The sequence below is a fragment of the Epinephelus fuscoguttatus genome, linkage group LG6 (genome assembly GCF_011397635.1).
Source record: "Epinephelus fuscoguttatus linkage group LG6, E.fuscoguttatus.final_Chr_v1".
In the NCBI taxonomy this organism is placed as follows: Eukaryota; Metazoa; Chordata; class Actinopteri; order Perciformes; family Serranidae; genus Epinephelus; species Epinephelus fuscoguttatus.
The window spans coordinates 18,660,410-18,676,782 of NC_064757.1; the positions used below are offsets into that span (position 1 = coordinate 18,660,410).

Consider the following 16,373-nt stretch of genomic DNA (forward strand, 5'->3'; position numbering starts at 1 on the left):
TAGAGTCGAGTAAGGGTTAGCCTCTGGTTCCTGCCAGGGGATGGTCCTTTATAGTGATTGTGTTAAAAGTCAATAACCCTCCTGTTAGAGGTCAATCAAACACATTCTGGGACTTTAACACTCTTTACCTTTCCTGTTTAATTAGGGGCAGATTTGCATGCCTGTTACAGTGTACTTGTAGTCCAGCAACTTGGAGTACTTGGGAGAGGTTATTGCAGTTGCGTAGATGCTATTTAAGCAAAAAATATCCCCATGTAGATTGTATTCCTTCCTGTCTTAATAAAAACCTTAAAATATAATGGTTGTAGTTTATTAAGACTGTGTCCTTGGCTTTATTCACTTTAACTCCTTTGCTGGGAGAAGCCTTTATTTTTGGACTCAAGTTTTTCATGATTGAGAAGCCCTGTCCTCTTGGGCTTGGTTACCATAGTTATGGTGTGCTATGTTAATTAAAGAGCTTCCCCCTATTGCATGAAATTAGGATGACAATTATAATATGACCAGTGCAATCCATGTCAGTCTATCTGTCTGTAGGTCCTGATCTAACCTGGTAATATGCATGTGTGCACAGGTGATGCTGTTGTGTATGGAGCAGACACAGCTACTGTGGTGATTGAGGCCAGTGATGATGCCAATGGGATTTTCTCCCTTGAAGCCAGAGAGAAACCTGTGGAAGAGGGCAAGACCAATACATTTTAGTAAGGAACAGGTCTTCAATTTATACTTCTTTTGATTTAAAAGTTATTTTTATGTTAGTTCAAGTTAAAAGTTTTTTTTCTATGCATTGACAAAACTCTTAAGTTGACGCTTTGAGATAGAAAGTTTTGCACCTGTATTCTGTTACTGAAATTATTACTCTTTTATCTTCTGTCCCAGTGTCCTACGTGCAAGGGGCCACTTTGGTAACGTTACAGTCTTCTGGCAGTTGTTTGCCAATGACTCAGTGACCCCTCTGGAGGAGAACCAGGAGTTTACCAATACATCTGGCTCCATCACCTTCACTACAGGGGAAGAGACCAAGCCTATTGTCCTGGAGGCCATCTCAGATAAGCTTCCAGAGTTCAATGAGTTCTTCGTCCTCAGGCTGGTTAATATTTCAGGTGAGTTCAAGGTTAAAGTGACATCTTTGTCAAATTTAAGATATAATGCAGATCTTGGATTATAAAGCAAACTTAACATGAAATATTATTTGATTTATCAACTTTAAAATCTCAGTAATCAAAAGAAGTATTGTCTTGGAAAGTCTTCAGCTCTGGTCCATAATTTCTTTAAGGTGGTTACCCGGGGGAAGGTGGACGACTCGCCGAGACTTCTCTGAATGCCTCGGTTCTCATCCCTTTCAATGACGACCCATTTGGTGTCTTTGCCATCGCTGACAGCAACCTGGACCAAGAAGTAGCTGAAGATGTACTCTCAGAGGATGATATGGATGATGTCACTTCCTTCACCATCCTCCGACAGCAGGGTACTTTCGGTGATGTGCGGGTCGCCTGGGAGATCGTTTCTGGCCGTTACCCAGAGGGCCTTCCTCTGATGGATGACCTGCTCCTTCTAGCTTCCTTCCCAGACGAAGTTGAGCTCAGGCCTCATGCCAGGCGACACCACTCAGCCACAGACACGTGGTTTTTCTCCGGGCTTCCAGGAGCTTATGGGACCATCTCCCCCGAGGATGGGCCTGCTGCTGTTGGAAACTTCACCTTCTCTGCTTGGCTGGTGCCCAGGCCAGACACGGACGGCTTCATAGTCTGCAAAGGAAACGGGAATGGGACCTTGTATTACGGAGTAAAGGTCCACACCAATGAGTCTCATGTCACGGTGATGCTGTATTATACAGTGATAGGATCAAACAGTCCCCAGGTAGCGCGGGCCACTGCTGAGAAGTTTTTGGAGGATAATGCCTGGTTACATGTCATCATTACTGTTGACGATGGGATTATTGAGTTCTTCCTGGATGGGAACCCTATTCCTGGAGGACTGAAGAGTATCAAAGGAGAGGGCATCACTGATGGTGAGCTATTTTATTAAACATATCATAGTGACAAAGGTCAGGTTGTTGAACATATAGTATATATTATATCTCTGTTTGTTAGCTTCAGATTGTGTCTGCAGCTCCTATTTGCTGATACATTTTGTTTGTGTTTGGTTGTCGTGACTTTCAAGCACGTTCATGACATTTTTCTTGCCATTGCACCTTATGTTTGGGCATCAAAATTTAGCCTCTTCGCGCCACTATTAGCTGTTTCTTGTCCTTGTAATGATGATGTCATTGACGGCCTGAGTTTGTGAATCTGCTTTGTGTGTGTTTACGTGTGTGTGACAGTCTGTGTGTGACAGTCTGGGGAGAGAATTCTAAGCTTCTCTGTCGTTGTACACATATGGCATAATGGCAAGTCTTAACTTAGTACAAGCATAATGCATGCACACCGTCACACACACTAATGCACATTTACACACACACATGCGCCCACTTCTCAGTCACTTCCTCATTGTGCAGGACTACTGAGACTCTGCTATGCTTGAGTGACCACTTAGCCTCAGCGCTGCTGGATATTGTTACTGCTAAAGGGAATCAGCCGGCATCTTCTTTTCTTTCTATTCTCTCTAATTAACGGAGACAATAGTCGCAGTCTGTATTGGACCAAAAGCTCCCAGAGGGGAAATATTCTGATGGTTCTTTGGCTAACTTCAGTCACAGTGGATGTATACATAATCATCAATCATGTTATGTGTTATTGTCTGCTACTGGTAACTCAAACCACAGGGAATTGTTTTGTGTCAGGGCTTTATACTTGCTCACTGTGGCAGATTTGTCCCATTTTGCACAAGCAAAGGAAGCGATAGGCATGAGAGGTGTACATATATGAATGAGTAATGAGACAGATTGGACCTGGACAATTGGTGGCCTTAATCAAGATTTTGTTTGTGATCGCAACAGTATTTCCTTCATCATTAACAAATAATACAATTATATGAGCCTTATTATTATGATGGTACAGACTGACCTCTGGGTCAAAAAAAGTCCCAATAGTCAGTATAAAAATTTAGATTTAGTTGCAATCATCTCACCAGATCTCAAGTCAACTAAAATGTTATAGGGAAAGTTTACCCTAAAATCAAAAATGCACGTTTTTCCTCTTACCTGTAATGCTGCTTGTTGGCATCACTGCACAGAAGGAAGTGTGCATCTACTGCTAGCTCACCTAGCACCGCTGAGGTAACCGTACAGCTCAGCCAAAGAGAACACTATCAACGTTTGCGTCTACATCACTGTCACAAGCATGAGCTTCTCGTGCATGAGTAGATGCACACTCACGTCTGCATGGTGATTGGGTTGGTGGATGTAGTTCGGTAGAATGATGAAACTGCTCACAACAAGGTCTGTGGATTATCTTGAGTAATGGAAAGAGACATTGTTGTTGAGTTTTTAGAACTTTTTTTTTTTGCTGCTTTGAGCACCGCAAGTGCCATCTAGTTCCATTATGTTGGAGAGAAGGCAGACATCTCTACGGCCGATATCTCTAGCTCACACCAAAACAATCCAGGCTGATAAATAGTGCTATAGGTAAGAGGAAAATATGTATTTTTGATTTTTGGGGGTGAGCTGTCCCTTTCAGTTACAGATTCTCAGGTGCGAGTGAAATTAAATCAAATTATATTTGATGTACTAGTATTACTCTATAAAATAAATGTATCAGCCTGTGATTTTAGCGTGCAAACGATAAAAGAGATATGACTGTCTGACAATTATTTTCAAAAGTGAGAGCTTCAAGAATTTATTATTTATAAACTATTTAATGGGTACTGCATCTCTGAAAGCCCCCAAAGATGCACTGAAACTTGTTCAAAACACAGTGATCTTACTGGAACAAAATACAGTGAATACATCGACAGTTGATGAGTAGGCGTGTGTGTATGGCTGGTGACAGCTTGTGACCCAGCACCACATTAATTGACTGAATGTCTCCAGATTAAACAGATTATTTTTGGCCATTACTATATTCTTGCTTTGTGTCTTTCTACTCCAGGACCTGCGACAGTGTTTATTGGGTCAGATCCTGAGGGTGAACAGCGGTACACAGGCCTCCTCCAGGATGTCCGCCTCTACAGGACTAAGCTGAACCGCAGTCAAATCCACGAGCTTCACACCCAGCCTGCTAAAACAGACCTGCGTAACATCTCAGGTTATCTCCGGTACAGGCAGGACGAGAGGCAGAAGTCGTTTGTGGTGGAGGTCAGGGATGATAATGAGGAGGAGGGAGAGGAGGTGTTCTACCTGCAGTTGGTAGCAGTTCAAGGTGGAGCGCGCCTGCCTTTCCCCAGACCCATTGCTACTTTGCGAGTCATGAAGAGTGACAATGCCAATGGGCTTTTTGGATTCACTGGTGCCTGCATACCTGATGTAAGTGCAGATATTAGTCAGTGGCATTTATAGGACCATTTTTGCAGCTCTGGGCACCCATAAGCACCCTACATACACCTCTGAACAAGCCCGAGTCTAAATGACCTCTATAAAAGAAGCATTTATTAATCACTTAGTAGTGTTTAAAGAGAAATGATATGCATAGAAACACATGTAATGTAAACCGACTGGTTTGTCAGTCCCTGTCCTGCTGCATATTTCATCAGTCTTCATGCCTGGCTGCAGAGAGAGCACGCTCTCCGTTTTTAGTTGGATCAGATGCGTGGGCTCTCATGTTGGCCCTTCTCAGGTAGAGCGACAGCTGGTGAAGCTGCAGCAGGTCTGTCAGTCTTAAGGCATTCCTGTAGAAGTGGATCAGGAGTTCCAGCACTGGAAATGGGAGCTCTAGTTCCTCGTTTCCATCAGCACAACAGGTGGCAGGGCTGCGGATGGCATTCCATCAGAACTAGAGGATCTTCTTTAGGTCCTAGATCCTTTGGGGATAAATAGACGTAAAGGCATGTGGGCTATCAGGTGTTTTCCCTCTAAATCACATTATGACTGTGCTGGAATTAGACTGGGTCATTAACATTATTTGTAAGACTAGTTAATTTAAGCATTCAGTATGTGTAAGTTCCCACAGTGGCTGAAAATTAATTGACATTTTTATTCCCTTGTTTCTCTTCATAGACCACTGAGGAGGGCTCCACTGTCTCTTGTGTGATTGAGCGTATGCGTGGATCTCTGGACCACGTTTATGTCAACTACAGTGTTACCCATCTGGATAGCTTGGACAGTGAGACGCCAGCACATCAGGATTTTGTTAATGCCACTGGAGCTGTGCTTTTCATGCCTGGACAGCGCTCGGAGGTGTTTGTGTGTGTGTGTGTGTGTGTGTGTGTGTGTGTGTGTGTGTGTGTGTGTGTGTGAGAGGGAGACAGAGAGAGAGTGACTCAGTGGTTGGACTTGTATTAATGTGATCTTGTATGAACTGGGGAAAACCCCTCTGAGTTTATTCAGGGCCACACAGAGCGCAGCCACTCAATGTCATGTACACTGTATTTACACATCAGCATATTGATTTCAAATGAATACTGTATGTCCAGTTTACAGTAACAGCAGTATGTTACAGTCACCCTGTTGCCATGTTTTAGACAACCAGCTCCACCTAGTGGCTGGTTGTTTGTGACTTTACTGATGTCAACAGGTGCCGGCTGATAATTAAGCTTTTATTGACTACTGAAATACAGGCTCTTTTTTTAAGGGTGCAGCCTGGATTTGAAAATGAAACTTATCTGTGTACATTTTTCTCTTAGGTGTTGAACCTGTTGGTGCTGGATGATAATCTCCCAGAGCTGGCGGAGTCCTATCAGATCACACTGGTGTCAGCAGAGTCTGCTGACGGGAAGCCGGGCTCCACACCCACCAGTGGTGCAAGCATTGACCCAAATAATTCTGTCAACACTGTCACTGTCACAGCTAGTGACCATCCCTATGGTATTCACCCGCATGCCTAAAAAACAGTACTGTTTTACATTCAGTGTTGCTATTCTTAGCAAAAAGCAATCCATACTTCTAAGATTATATTGTTTACAGTGGTTTAATAGATCAGCTAATTTTTTTCTCTCTGTCTTCCTCTTATTTGGATCATCCCTGCTACTTCATCACACCTATCCCCTCCTTCTTATTACATTCACCCCTATTTCTTTTAACCATCACTATAACACACATGCCCTTCTCTAATCCAGGCCTGCTGCAGTTTCAGCCCAGCCCTCCAGCAGAGGGATTAATCTCTCCAGCGTTAGAACCTGCCCACATAACTGTTAATGAGGAAGATGGACAAGTGCGTCTGCTGGTGGCCAGGGCTCAAGGGCTTTTGGGAAGGGTCATGGTAGGATATAGGACGACCCCATTCACAGCATCCAGCCCTGAAGACTACGAGGTTTGCTCCCACTGAAATCTTTAATCTCACTGATTCATATATGCCGATGATGTACTGATAAACTAATTCTCTGGTTGCCTCTTCCTCTGTCTTCCACTGCAGGACTCAGAGGGCATGCTGGACTTTCTTCCTGGGGAGAGGTTAAAGTTCATCACTGTGACCATCGTAGACAATCCTGTCCCTGAGCTGGACAAGATTTTTAGAGTGGAGCTCTACAATGCTGATGGAGGAGGTGAGAGATTTGAGCCCAAAATCTTACTGTTTTTATTAGTTTGTGTACATTCTGGTATACTGTGAGCTTTAGAGCTACTTTTCACTGTTTTGTACATTTTTATTAGACATTATTAGAGCTGAACTGATCCTGTATTCTGCCCTACTGTTTTTGTGTGCTTTGTGTGCTGTGCTCCTGTGTGCTTCCTCATACCCACCTACCTACGCGACAACCTGCCTCCCCACATTCCCATTTGCCCTTCCTTGTCTACTCCTCTGGTGTGACTCTAACCTGGTGTGACACTTGTATGATCCTCGTGTGTGATCCATCAGTGGATCAGTTTCTGCGTAGTGAAGGAAGTGGTAGTGGGGAGAGTGACTCTGACTTCCTCCTTCCATCCTATCACCACCACGGTAAGTATCCCCCTCCTTTATTTCCCAGACAGCTTCTTCACTCCCTAAGACCACGTATCTCAAAGCCCAGTTCTATTAGGGATCAAGTGATATGTTGCTGCGGCTGACAAGCAATATTTTGATCTGATATTTAATAACTTCACTATCCAACATAGTACGCAGAGAAAAATTCATCCCTAACACTTCATGAGTTGGCGTCTTTAAGCTCGGTCTTGGTGCACATACACACACACATATCTGAAGGTGTGTGCAGGCGTATGCATGTGTGTTCAATTGTGTGTGGCATTTACTTTGTACTGTGACCCCTGTGAGAGGTGCCCAAGCAGAGGGATGTGGGAAAAGCAAATAGCCTTTCATAGGCAGTAGGGGTAAGTGGTAGACAAAAAGTGTCAGAGAACCCAGTGTTTCACACTAAATGTGGGCTGCTGTCACCTGCTCTAAAATAAGCCCCAAACACTGTATGAAGCTTCGATTTTAATCTGATGCTCTGGACAGTTATTCCACTCTATTTAGTGGTATAAAGATGTGTATTGGGCGGCACGGTGGTGTGGTGGTTAGCACTCTCGCCTCACAGCAAGAGGGTTGCCGGTTCGATCCCGGGCGTGGGAGCCCTTCTGTGCGGGGTTTGCATGTTCTCCCCGTGTCAGCGTGGGTTCTCTCCGGGCACTCCGGCTTCCTCCCACAGTCCAAAGACATGCAGATTGGGGACTAGGTTAATTGGTAACTCTAAATTGTCCATAGGTGTGAATGTGAGAGTGAATGGTTGTATGTCTCTATGTGTCAGCCCTGTGATAGTCTGGCGACCTGTCCAGGGTGTACCCTGCCTCTCGCCCGATGTCAGCTGGGATAGGCTCCAGCCCCCCCGCGACCCTCAAGAGGATGAAGCGGTTAGAAGATGAATGAATGAAGATGTGGGTTGTTATTGGGCTATTTCTATTACAGTCCCTCTTGATTGGTTAAAAGATCATTGTCACATTTCCATTCCCTCCTCTCTGACTGTTGGGTCCTTTTTATTTACTTCAAACTGAAACAAAATGTATCACCAAAAAGTAACACAAGGTCTGGTGTTTTGTGTGTAGCCAGCTTGGGAGCTGCAGCCCGTATCACAGTAACCATTGCCGCCTCTGATGATGCCCATGGAGTGTTTCAGTTCAGTCCTGAATCTCTGTCTGTTAATGGGACAGAGCCTGAGGATGGACGCAGCACTGTGGTCCTGCAGGTCAGTGAAATACACAGTTTGAAAATAAGGAAGTTCCCAGTGAGGCTCAGTTGAGATAGATGCTCCCTTGTGTTTGCATTAGCAAGTCATGATGTTTAAGGGACAGTTCGCTACAAAATCAAGAATATATATTTTTCCTCTTACCTGTAGTTCTGTTTATCAATCTAGGTGGATCGGTCCTTTGGTGATCTCTCCAATGTAACTGTGTATTGGGAAGTTGATCCCAGTTCTGAGGGGGAGTTAATCAGCAGGTCTGGAAACATCTCCTTTGGTGTGGGTCAGAGATCAGAGAACATCATCATCAATGTGGCCCCAGATGACATCCCTGAGTTGGACAAGAGTTTCAATGTGTCTTTGGTTAATGTCTCCCATGGTCGTCTGGGTGTCCAGACATCTGCTACTCTGACTGTTCTCGCCAGCGACGATCCTTACGGTGTTTTTGTATTCGCTAATGCAACAAGGTCTGTCCGACTTCCTGAAGCTGACTCAACTGTCTCCCTCACCATTGTGCGACAGAGAGGCCTGATGGGTCAGGTGTGTCCCACTGTATAAGTTTTAGAAATGTATTGGATGTATAGAAATTAAAGCCTCTCGTGATTGTGTTTGTTTGACTTTTAATAAATGAATAACCCAAAATGATAGATGCTCACATGTGGCTTATGTTTATGGTGTTTTCCATTTTTTAACTTGTCTAGGTGCAAATCACTTATGAGACACTAAAGGAGACAGATCCAGAACCTTACAGGACCCCTGGGGTGGGCCGAGCCACTGAAGGGCGGGATTTTGTTCCCCTCTTGGATTCTGTTGTGTTCTTGGCCAAGCAGAGTGAAGCAAACATCACCCTCCGAGTGCTGGATGATGAAGATCCAGAAAGGGACGAGTCAGTGTTTGTGAAGTTGATCAGTGTTCAGCTCATCAAGGGAGAGCAGGAGAGGCTCAGTAAGATACTGACACCCCCACCATGGGAAGATTTTACCTGACACATTTATTTAGGATGTAATGATACTTCAACCAGGCTACACTAAACTTTCCTGTCACTGTTCCCTCCAGTTTCCAATTCCCCTTCTCTGGGCCCCAGGACTGACATTGTAGCCCAGGTGATTGTGGAGGCCAGTGACGATGCTTTTGGAGTCCTCCAGCTGTCGGCTTCTGCTGTCAGTGTAGCTGAGCACTACGTTGGACCCATAATAAATGTTACACGTGTTGGGGGGATTTTTGCTGACGTATCTGTCAAGTTCCGAGCAGTGCCTTTGACCGCCAGAGTCAGTAAGTGTTGGGCGTGGAGCATGGATTTCAGTCTTTCTCTGTATGATTTGTGTGTGAGCAGGCAGGACATGTCCATGTGTTTGTGCATGTGTGCAATCCTACAGGTGAAGACTACAGCGTAGCCTCCACTGATGTGGTCCTCCTAGAAGGGGAGTCCAGTAAATCTGTACCCATCTATGTCATAAATGATGTGGTACCTGAGCTGGAGGAGACCTTTCTCGTCGAGCTGATCAACCAGACTACCGGAGGAGCTCTCCTGGGGGAGCTTACACGTGCCATCATCACCATACTGCCTTCTGACGACCCTTTTGGTGCCTTTGGTGAGTAGACATTATTCAGGTTATGTTTCAGTCTTTTCATCTTATTTTGGACAGTTTCTCGATGTTGAGCAAGTTCTCAATTTTACTTCTATCTAGTCTTCCAAGCTGCTCCAGTTACCATAGAGGAACCAGGGTCTAACTCCATTGAGGTCACGTTGCCTATAGTGCGTAACGCCGGCGCTATTGGCACAGTGGTCGTCCAGTGGCAGGCCACTGTCAATGGTAAACTAGCAGTGGGGGACATCCGACCCACATCAGGAGAGGTGAAATTCGCTCCTGGAGAGACCATGAAGACGCTCCGAGTGGAGATTTTAGCTGACGATGTCCCTGAAATCACAGAGGTGAGAAGCTGGCAGGGAAAATTTGAATTATGTGAAATGATACAACCTTTCAAATAGTTATTTTGGTTACAATACCTATTACACACCTTCTGTCTTTTCTAGAAAATTAAAGTGGAGCTTACTGGTGCCAGTAATGGAGGAAGCCTTGGTGCAGATACGTCTGTTGACATAATAGTGCCTGAAAATGACAACCCATATGGGATAGTGTACTTTGAACAGTCTGTTTACCGCCTTCAGGAGCCACTGGAGGGAGTTTATCATGCCAATATAAGTGTCCGAAGGAGGTACTGTTAATTATTGTTTTCTTCCAGAATAATGGTTTTATTTTAAGCTTTTTATGTACTCCTATGTTAAACCCCCTTTTCCAATCTGCTGTCTTGTCCGTGTCATCCCTATTGCTTTAATTCCAGAGGTGGCCACTTTGGTCGCTTGGAGATCGTGTACAGCACCTCTGAGATCGACATTGTCGGCTTGGCTCAGGCTGACGGCCAGGACCTGCTAATGTACTATAACCCTCCAAAACCAGGTGCTCCATCTACCGCCCCCATTAGGACAGTTAACATCACTGGTCAGGGTGACCCCCTGGCTGCATGTGCCGCTGCCTGTCTGAGAGAGCGTGCCTGCCAGGCTTTCTCTGTGTCGTCAGGGGTGAGCCCAGCATCCTGCACGTGGGTGACTTCAGGGGTTGACCAGCTGACGGCTAAATCTCAGGTTATGACTTATGTCAAAAACATCACAGCAGCTGCTGTCCTGTTCAGTGCCCAGGCTGTGGCGGGGAGCGATTACAGCCCTGTGACAGCTCAAAGTGCCTTCATGGAAGATGGGTCTGGGGTCGCTAACGTCACAGTCCCAATCTTGACTGATAAATTTCCTGAAATGGATGAGAGCTTCTTCATACAGATCTTAAAGGTAAAAACCTCTATTGCCTTGTGTTATTTATGGCTTTATTTGTTTAACTGGTATTTTCTTTTAACTGTATATCAAATAAAATGTTTTACCATGTGTTGTTTAAAGGTAGAGCTGGTAAATCTGTCTGTGGAACAGAAGAACCAGCCCTTGATCGGCCAGCCAGACAAAGCCGTGGTCACTATAGGGATCAATGGAGATGCATTCGGTGTATTTTTGATATACAGCCTTAGTCCCAACACCACCAATGATGGGCTCTATTTAGAGGTTCGAGAAGAGCCCTCAGTTGTGGTGCCTCTTGTTATAGAGAGGAGAGGAGGGAATCTTGGCACTGTCACCGTAGAGTGGAGGTTTGTTGGAGGAATGGCCACACCAGATGCCGACTTCACTGGGAGTGGAGGGACTCTGGTTTTTGACGGTATGTGAATCACACACTGATTAGCAATAGCATGTAGTCTTATAATTCTCTGTCAAGAATTATGTAAAAAGCTGCATCAAATGTCCAATTAAACAGCATGTGTGTACTTTATCCTCTCCGCCTACAGGTGATCTGAAGAAGACAATAGAGATAGTAATCAGAGATGATATTGAGCCAGAGGACAACGAGAGCCTCATGATTGGTCTTGTTAATACGGAGGGAGGAAGTCGGATCCTGCCCAGCTCTGACACCGTAACCATAGTGATACTGGCTAACGATAATGTGGCTGGGATAATAGGATTTCATCCAGCCTCACGTTCTGTCATCGCCAGAGAAGGTGGGTAGTTGTCTTGGATAATTTTCAAGTGTGTTTGGATTTTCAGTCTGTCCAGGAAAAATATCACTCCCAATTTTTTAAATTCCAAAACCTCTCCACTGTCACTAGAGATGTGTCCTCATTATGTATGAGTGCAAACGTAAGGGAATGCACTCAGAGTAATGGCGGCATGTAGCAACAGGTGGGCTCTGTGGTTGTCTGTCATTGTGTTGAAATTATGTATGCATGAGCGGTTGAAGTGTCCCTGAGCATAATCCATACAGTTAGAGACCTTGAGTTGCCTCTACTGGCACCTACAGTATAAATAGAGGATTTCACATTGGACGTCCATAAATGTATCCATCTTTACAAACCTGTGTTTGAACTTGTATTTCATTTTACAGGTGAGAGGCTGTCCTTATTAGTGTTGAGAACAGCTCCAGGTTTGGGTAATGTCACTGTGGACTGGACTGTTCAGGGGCCCCTTGTACACCGAACCTTCAGCCAAACCTCAGGGACACTTTTCTTCACTGAGGTAAATATTAAATGGAAATCATTGATGAGATTATTGTTAGATTAAACACATTTATTGCACAGTATGGTGGTTCTCCGGTGTAGGTGATTGAAGGTATCAACCACAGAGCTTATAAAGTCAACTAAAAAAGATGAAATTGAATTGTCTCCAGGAGTAATTATGTATTTGGGATGTTTCTCCTTCAGAGAGAACTAAATGGCACCATAGCCCTGCAGCTCCTTGAGGATGCCACACCAGAGGACAAAGACGAATACAAAGTTTCCTTGTCCAACGTACAAACGTTCGGTAATGCATCTGCTCTTAGTATCTTTGTTGTTGATAATTGCGCATGAAAATAGAAATATCTCAAAATAAGCCTTGTCAGGATTCTTACACAGATTAATGTTCCCCTGACTTCCACACAGGTGTTGCGGTGACAGGCCATGCTGCCCTGGATGTTCAGGGCAGTGAGGCGGTGCTTACTGTGGACACCAGCGACCAGCCCTATGGGCTGCTGACCATCGCCCCTTCATCTCTCAGGGTGACCACAGAGGAACGAGACCGAACTATAAACATCTACGTCAATAGAGAATTTGGAGCCTCAGGTGAGTGTGAACACAAAAATGTGTACACATTTGAATGAATGGATTCCCTTTTAATTAATTCATTTCAGTTATTACCTGGTGACTGAAATCATACCTAATGTTTGTGTACAGGAGCAGTAAATATCACGTATGAGGTTATAAGAGGTTCTCTACAAGACATGACCCAGCTGGAGGGTGCTCTCGCTGAACCTGGGCAAGACTTCATCTCTGGTACTGGTTCTGTAATCCTTCAAGATGGGCAGACCTCTGTTGCCATCCCTGTCACCATACTGGAGGTAAAGGTCTTGGCTATTTTCCATTTTCATTTGTCTTTCATCAAACTCAATACCTCAGACCAGACTGTTTTTTCCACAACATTGTGCCATGATTTGTCCTTCCATTCATCTTTTTTGTTTTCTGATTACTGCATCATTTGTGGGATTACAATGTTAACTTTTTTTGAAGAAGATGACGAAATGGATATTAGTTCTCAGCCAGTATAAGCTCTTATTTTCTTTGTGAGATAAGCTCTAAATCCTTGAAGCAGATTTGTTTGAATGTGGAATTTAAAAGCTTTTTATTCCTGTTTGTTTTAACAGGATGACATTCCTGAGTTGCAGGAGTTCTTCCTCGTCAACATAACATCAGCAGTACTCATCACAACTCTTGCCACTGTTCCCCAACTCGGTATGGAGCTAATCTGCACTAAAGTTGTTACTAAATTTATTTAATCACCTTAGGCCATTGTAGACAGATGTGCCATCATAGTGCCGAATTACATAAATTACTTATTTAAATTTAAATTAATTATTGAAATTGTTTGATTTCTGTAATTGTTTCTCTGTTTCTCTCCATTTTTTTCAAGAGCTGCAATAATTAATCAATTAGTTGACAAGTATTAAATTAACTACCAACTAATTTGATCATCCATTAATCGGTTTGAGTAATTTTTTTAAGAAAAAAAGTCAAAATGTCTAATTCCAGCTTCTTAAATGTAAATATTTTCTGGCGTCTTCACTCCTCAGTGACAGTTAACTGAATATCTTTGGACTGTGAGCTAAACAAGACATGTGAAGACGTCATCTTGGGCTTTGGGAAACATGAATTAATATTATTCACCATTTTCTGACATTTATAGATCAAACAACTAATCAATTAATTGAAGGAAAAACTCACCAATGAAAAACAATCTTTCGTTGCAGCCCTGCTTTTTTCTGATATATTTTGCATTTTTAAATAGTTTCTGCATTTTTATGAAATCACTTTCCTTCTTTTCTGTTTATAATTTCTCACCATTTCCTCTGTTTGATGAGTAGAAGTTGTGTATTGCACATTGCCAGGTAAAATACACACTCATATGTTCATAAGCTTTGCCTCAAATGTCATGTAGTTTGATGTACAGTATTCCCATATGGTACATGAAACTACAACATTGTAGTTGACTGTCAAAATGCACCATAAAATAGCTTGGTAGTTACTGCAACTGCTTTTGCATAATCCAAACCACAGTCCAATTTATGAATGAGTAACTTTAGAAAGTGATGAGTAGACAGAATACTACGGGCACAGCAGCAGGCTCCCAGAATACTATGGGCCTTCTGCGTGGAGACACACAGTAAACACACGGACGCTCTTTTGGCAGCAGTCATTATGTGGCTTGGATGGTGAGATTGATGCTTTCCATGATTGAGGAAGCCTGGGGATTTGGTGGGAGCCAAGTAGCACTGTGTGGTGAGGAGACAGAAAGCCAAACTAAACCCGTAGCTGGCCTCCCAGTGTCTTGGCCATAGAGTGAATGGGAGAAGACTATTCGGGGGGTCATAAATCAGTCCGCCCAAAAGACTTGGCTGCTCAGCCTTCAAGCCACTTACAGGAGACGCTTCTTAGCTGTAATCCTTTGTTCAAATGTGCCATGACGGACATTAGATCCTCTACAGTTTCCTCTTGCACATCTTGCTGTTGGTGCTTGCACTGTAGTGAAATCTCTGAAGTCAGCACTGACATTACTTAATGTATTACTACATTCATTATAAACAGTTGACAGTCTAAAAGTTATATGTTTCCTTTTTGTATGATGTAATTTCCCCAGACATCCAGGGTTTGATGGCAGAGGTTAGCATCGCTGCTAATGATGGAATAAGAGGAGTCATTGAATGGACAAACACCATGTAAGAAATGCATCCACCAATAACACATTCTTTATGTTGATTTGTACATACTGTTTTTTAATCATCCAAATGTGTTCTTGTTACCAGGTTTGAAGTGAATGAAACAACAGGAGTTCTGACTCTAGTGGCCTACAGGAACAAGGGGACGTATGGGAATGTCTCTCTCCTCTTCTATGCTCAGAACCTGGAAGCTCAACAGGGACTGGACTACAACACCAGTGAAACGGTCAGCCATACACACAAAGTCACACACCCACACATACATACTTACACAGCACATCATGTACTTGTAGTAGCATGAATATCTAGAGGGGCTAAGTCAAGAGCAACTGGGCTCTTCACATCTGAAGAAGATGAACTGAAGAAGCCTTTTGGTCGAGAGAAAAAAAGGTTTTCAAGAATCTGAGGCAAGTCCAGTTGCCGTTGACTTAGCCCCTCTAAATATACCATTACTTGGGTGACTGAGAGACTTCATAGACCTGTGGTAGCATGAAGTGTTTAAACTGAAAACCCTTCTGTTCACACAGATGCTTCATTTTGTTGATGGCGAAAGGCACAAGTTTGTAGAAGTGCAGATCATCGATGACGCCATTCCAGAGGGAGCTGAGAGGTTCCAGCTCATCCTGTCCGAGCCTTCTTCTGCACTGGAGCTGGGAGCCAATACCACAGGTAGATAGCAGGGCAGAATAGAAAACAATAGAATTTCTGAAATGTCCAAGGAAGTGAAACATAAGCTTCCAGTGCACAGTTAAAATATGAAGTACATAATATACAATTCATGGTCAAGACTTAGTAAAGATTTCTTAAGGGCAGTTAGATAAATTAACAACATGTGAGATAAAGGACGTCTCATACCATGGCCATAGAAAATATTTGTTTCTGATTGGCTGGCAGCAGATATTATAGGATTTGTATGGGAACAGTTATTGTATATCTCTGTTCTATATAAATAGGCAAGTTAAATCAAACTGTAGGTAACCAATAGCCACAGTGTATCTCTCTCATGGCATTCCTAACCATTAATTAACAGACTGCAAACACACTTAAAAAACTGAATGACGTCTTAAACATAGCCAATTTTTTTAACAGTTGGTGCTTAAGTATGACGGTAACAGTACACAACGAGGTGACAACAAGGTATATGAAAACAAAAGGACAGCATGTTGTGTACTGTTGCTTACTTACAATAAACCTATCAATTTATTTTGGGTCATAACAGTTACAGAAACTGAAACAAAGTTCAGTCAGGAACACTTTAGTCAAAGAAAACTTAATTTCCATGTGCAGTTTTATATTTGGCAGTATGGCTCTGTTCTGGGGCTTCTCTGCCTTTCCTAAGCCTACACAGAAAGCCTC

General features: G+C 43.4%; 1 protein-coding gene across 1 annotated transcript in view; it reads left to right on the forward strand.

The window, feature by feature from the left end:
• The window catches only part of adgrv1 (adhesion G protein-coupled receptor V1), a 129,946-nt gene that overhangs the window by 31,565 nt on the left and 82,008 nt on the right, over positions 1–16,373 (forward strand). The window contains exons 19-45 of the mRNA XM_049579190.1: positions 572–698; positions 877–1,100; positions 1,274–2,008; positions 4,026–4,399; positions 5,090–5,269; positions 5,716–5,896; positions 6,148–6,341; positions 6,444–6,573; positions 6,885–6,965; positions 8,045–8,184; positions 8,353–8,718; positions 8,880–9,123; positions 9,235–9,450; positions 9,555–9,770; positions 9,867–10,111; positions 10,214–10,395; positions 10,522–11,020; positions 11,126–11,435; positions 11,563–11,772; positions 12,156–12,286; positions 12,472–12,571; positions 12,691–12,870; positions 12,982–13,145; positions 13,449–13,536; positions 14,939–15,017; positions 15,105–15,243; positions 15,545–15,686. Coding sequence (XP_049435147.1) covers positions 572–698; positions 877–1,100; positions 1,274–2,008; positions 4,026–4,399; positions 5,090–5,269; positions 5,716–5,896; positions 6,148–6,341; positions 6,444–6,573; positions 6,885–6,965; positions 8,045–8,184; positions 8,353–8,718; positions 8,880–9,123; positions 9,235–9,450; positions 9,555–9,770; positions 9,867–10,111; positions 10,214–10,395; positions 10,522–11,020; positions 11,126–11,435; positions 11,563–11,772; positions 12,156–12,286; positions 12,472–12,571; positions 12,691–12,870; positions 12,982–13,145; positions 13,449–13,536; positions 14,939–15,017; positions 15,105–15,243; positions 15,545–15,686 — 5,877 coding nt within the window. The remainder of the gene's footprint in view (positions 1–571; positions 699–876; positions 1,101–1,273; positions 2,009–4,025; positions 4,400–5,089; positions 5,270–5,715; positions 5,897–6,147; positions 6,342–6,443; positions 6,574–6,884; positions 6,966–8,044; positions 8,185–8,352; positions 8,719–8,879; positions 9,124–9,234; positions 9,451–9,554; positions 9,771–9,866; positions 10,112–10,213; positions 10,396–10,521; positions 11,021–11,125; positions 11,436–11,562; positions 11,773–12,155; positions 12,287–12,471; positions 12,572–12,690; positions 12,871–12,981; positions 13,146–13,448; positions 13,537–14,938; positions 15,018–15,104; positions 15,244–15,544; positions 15,687–16,373) is intronic.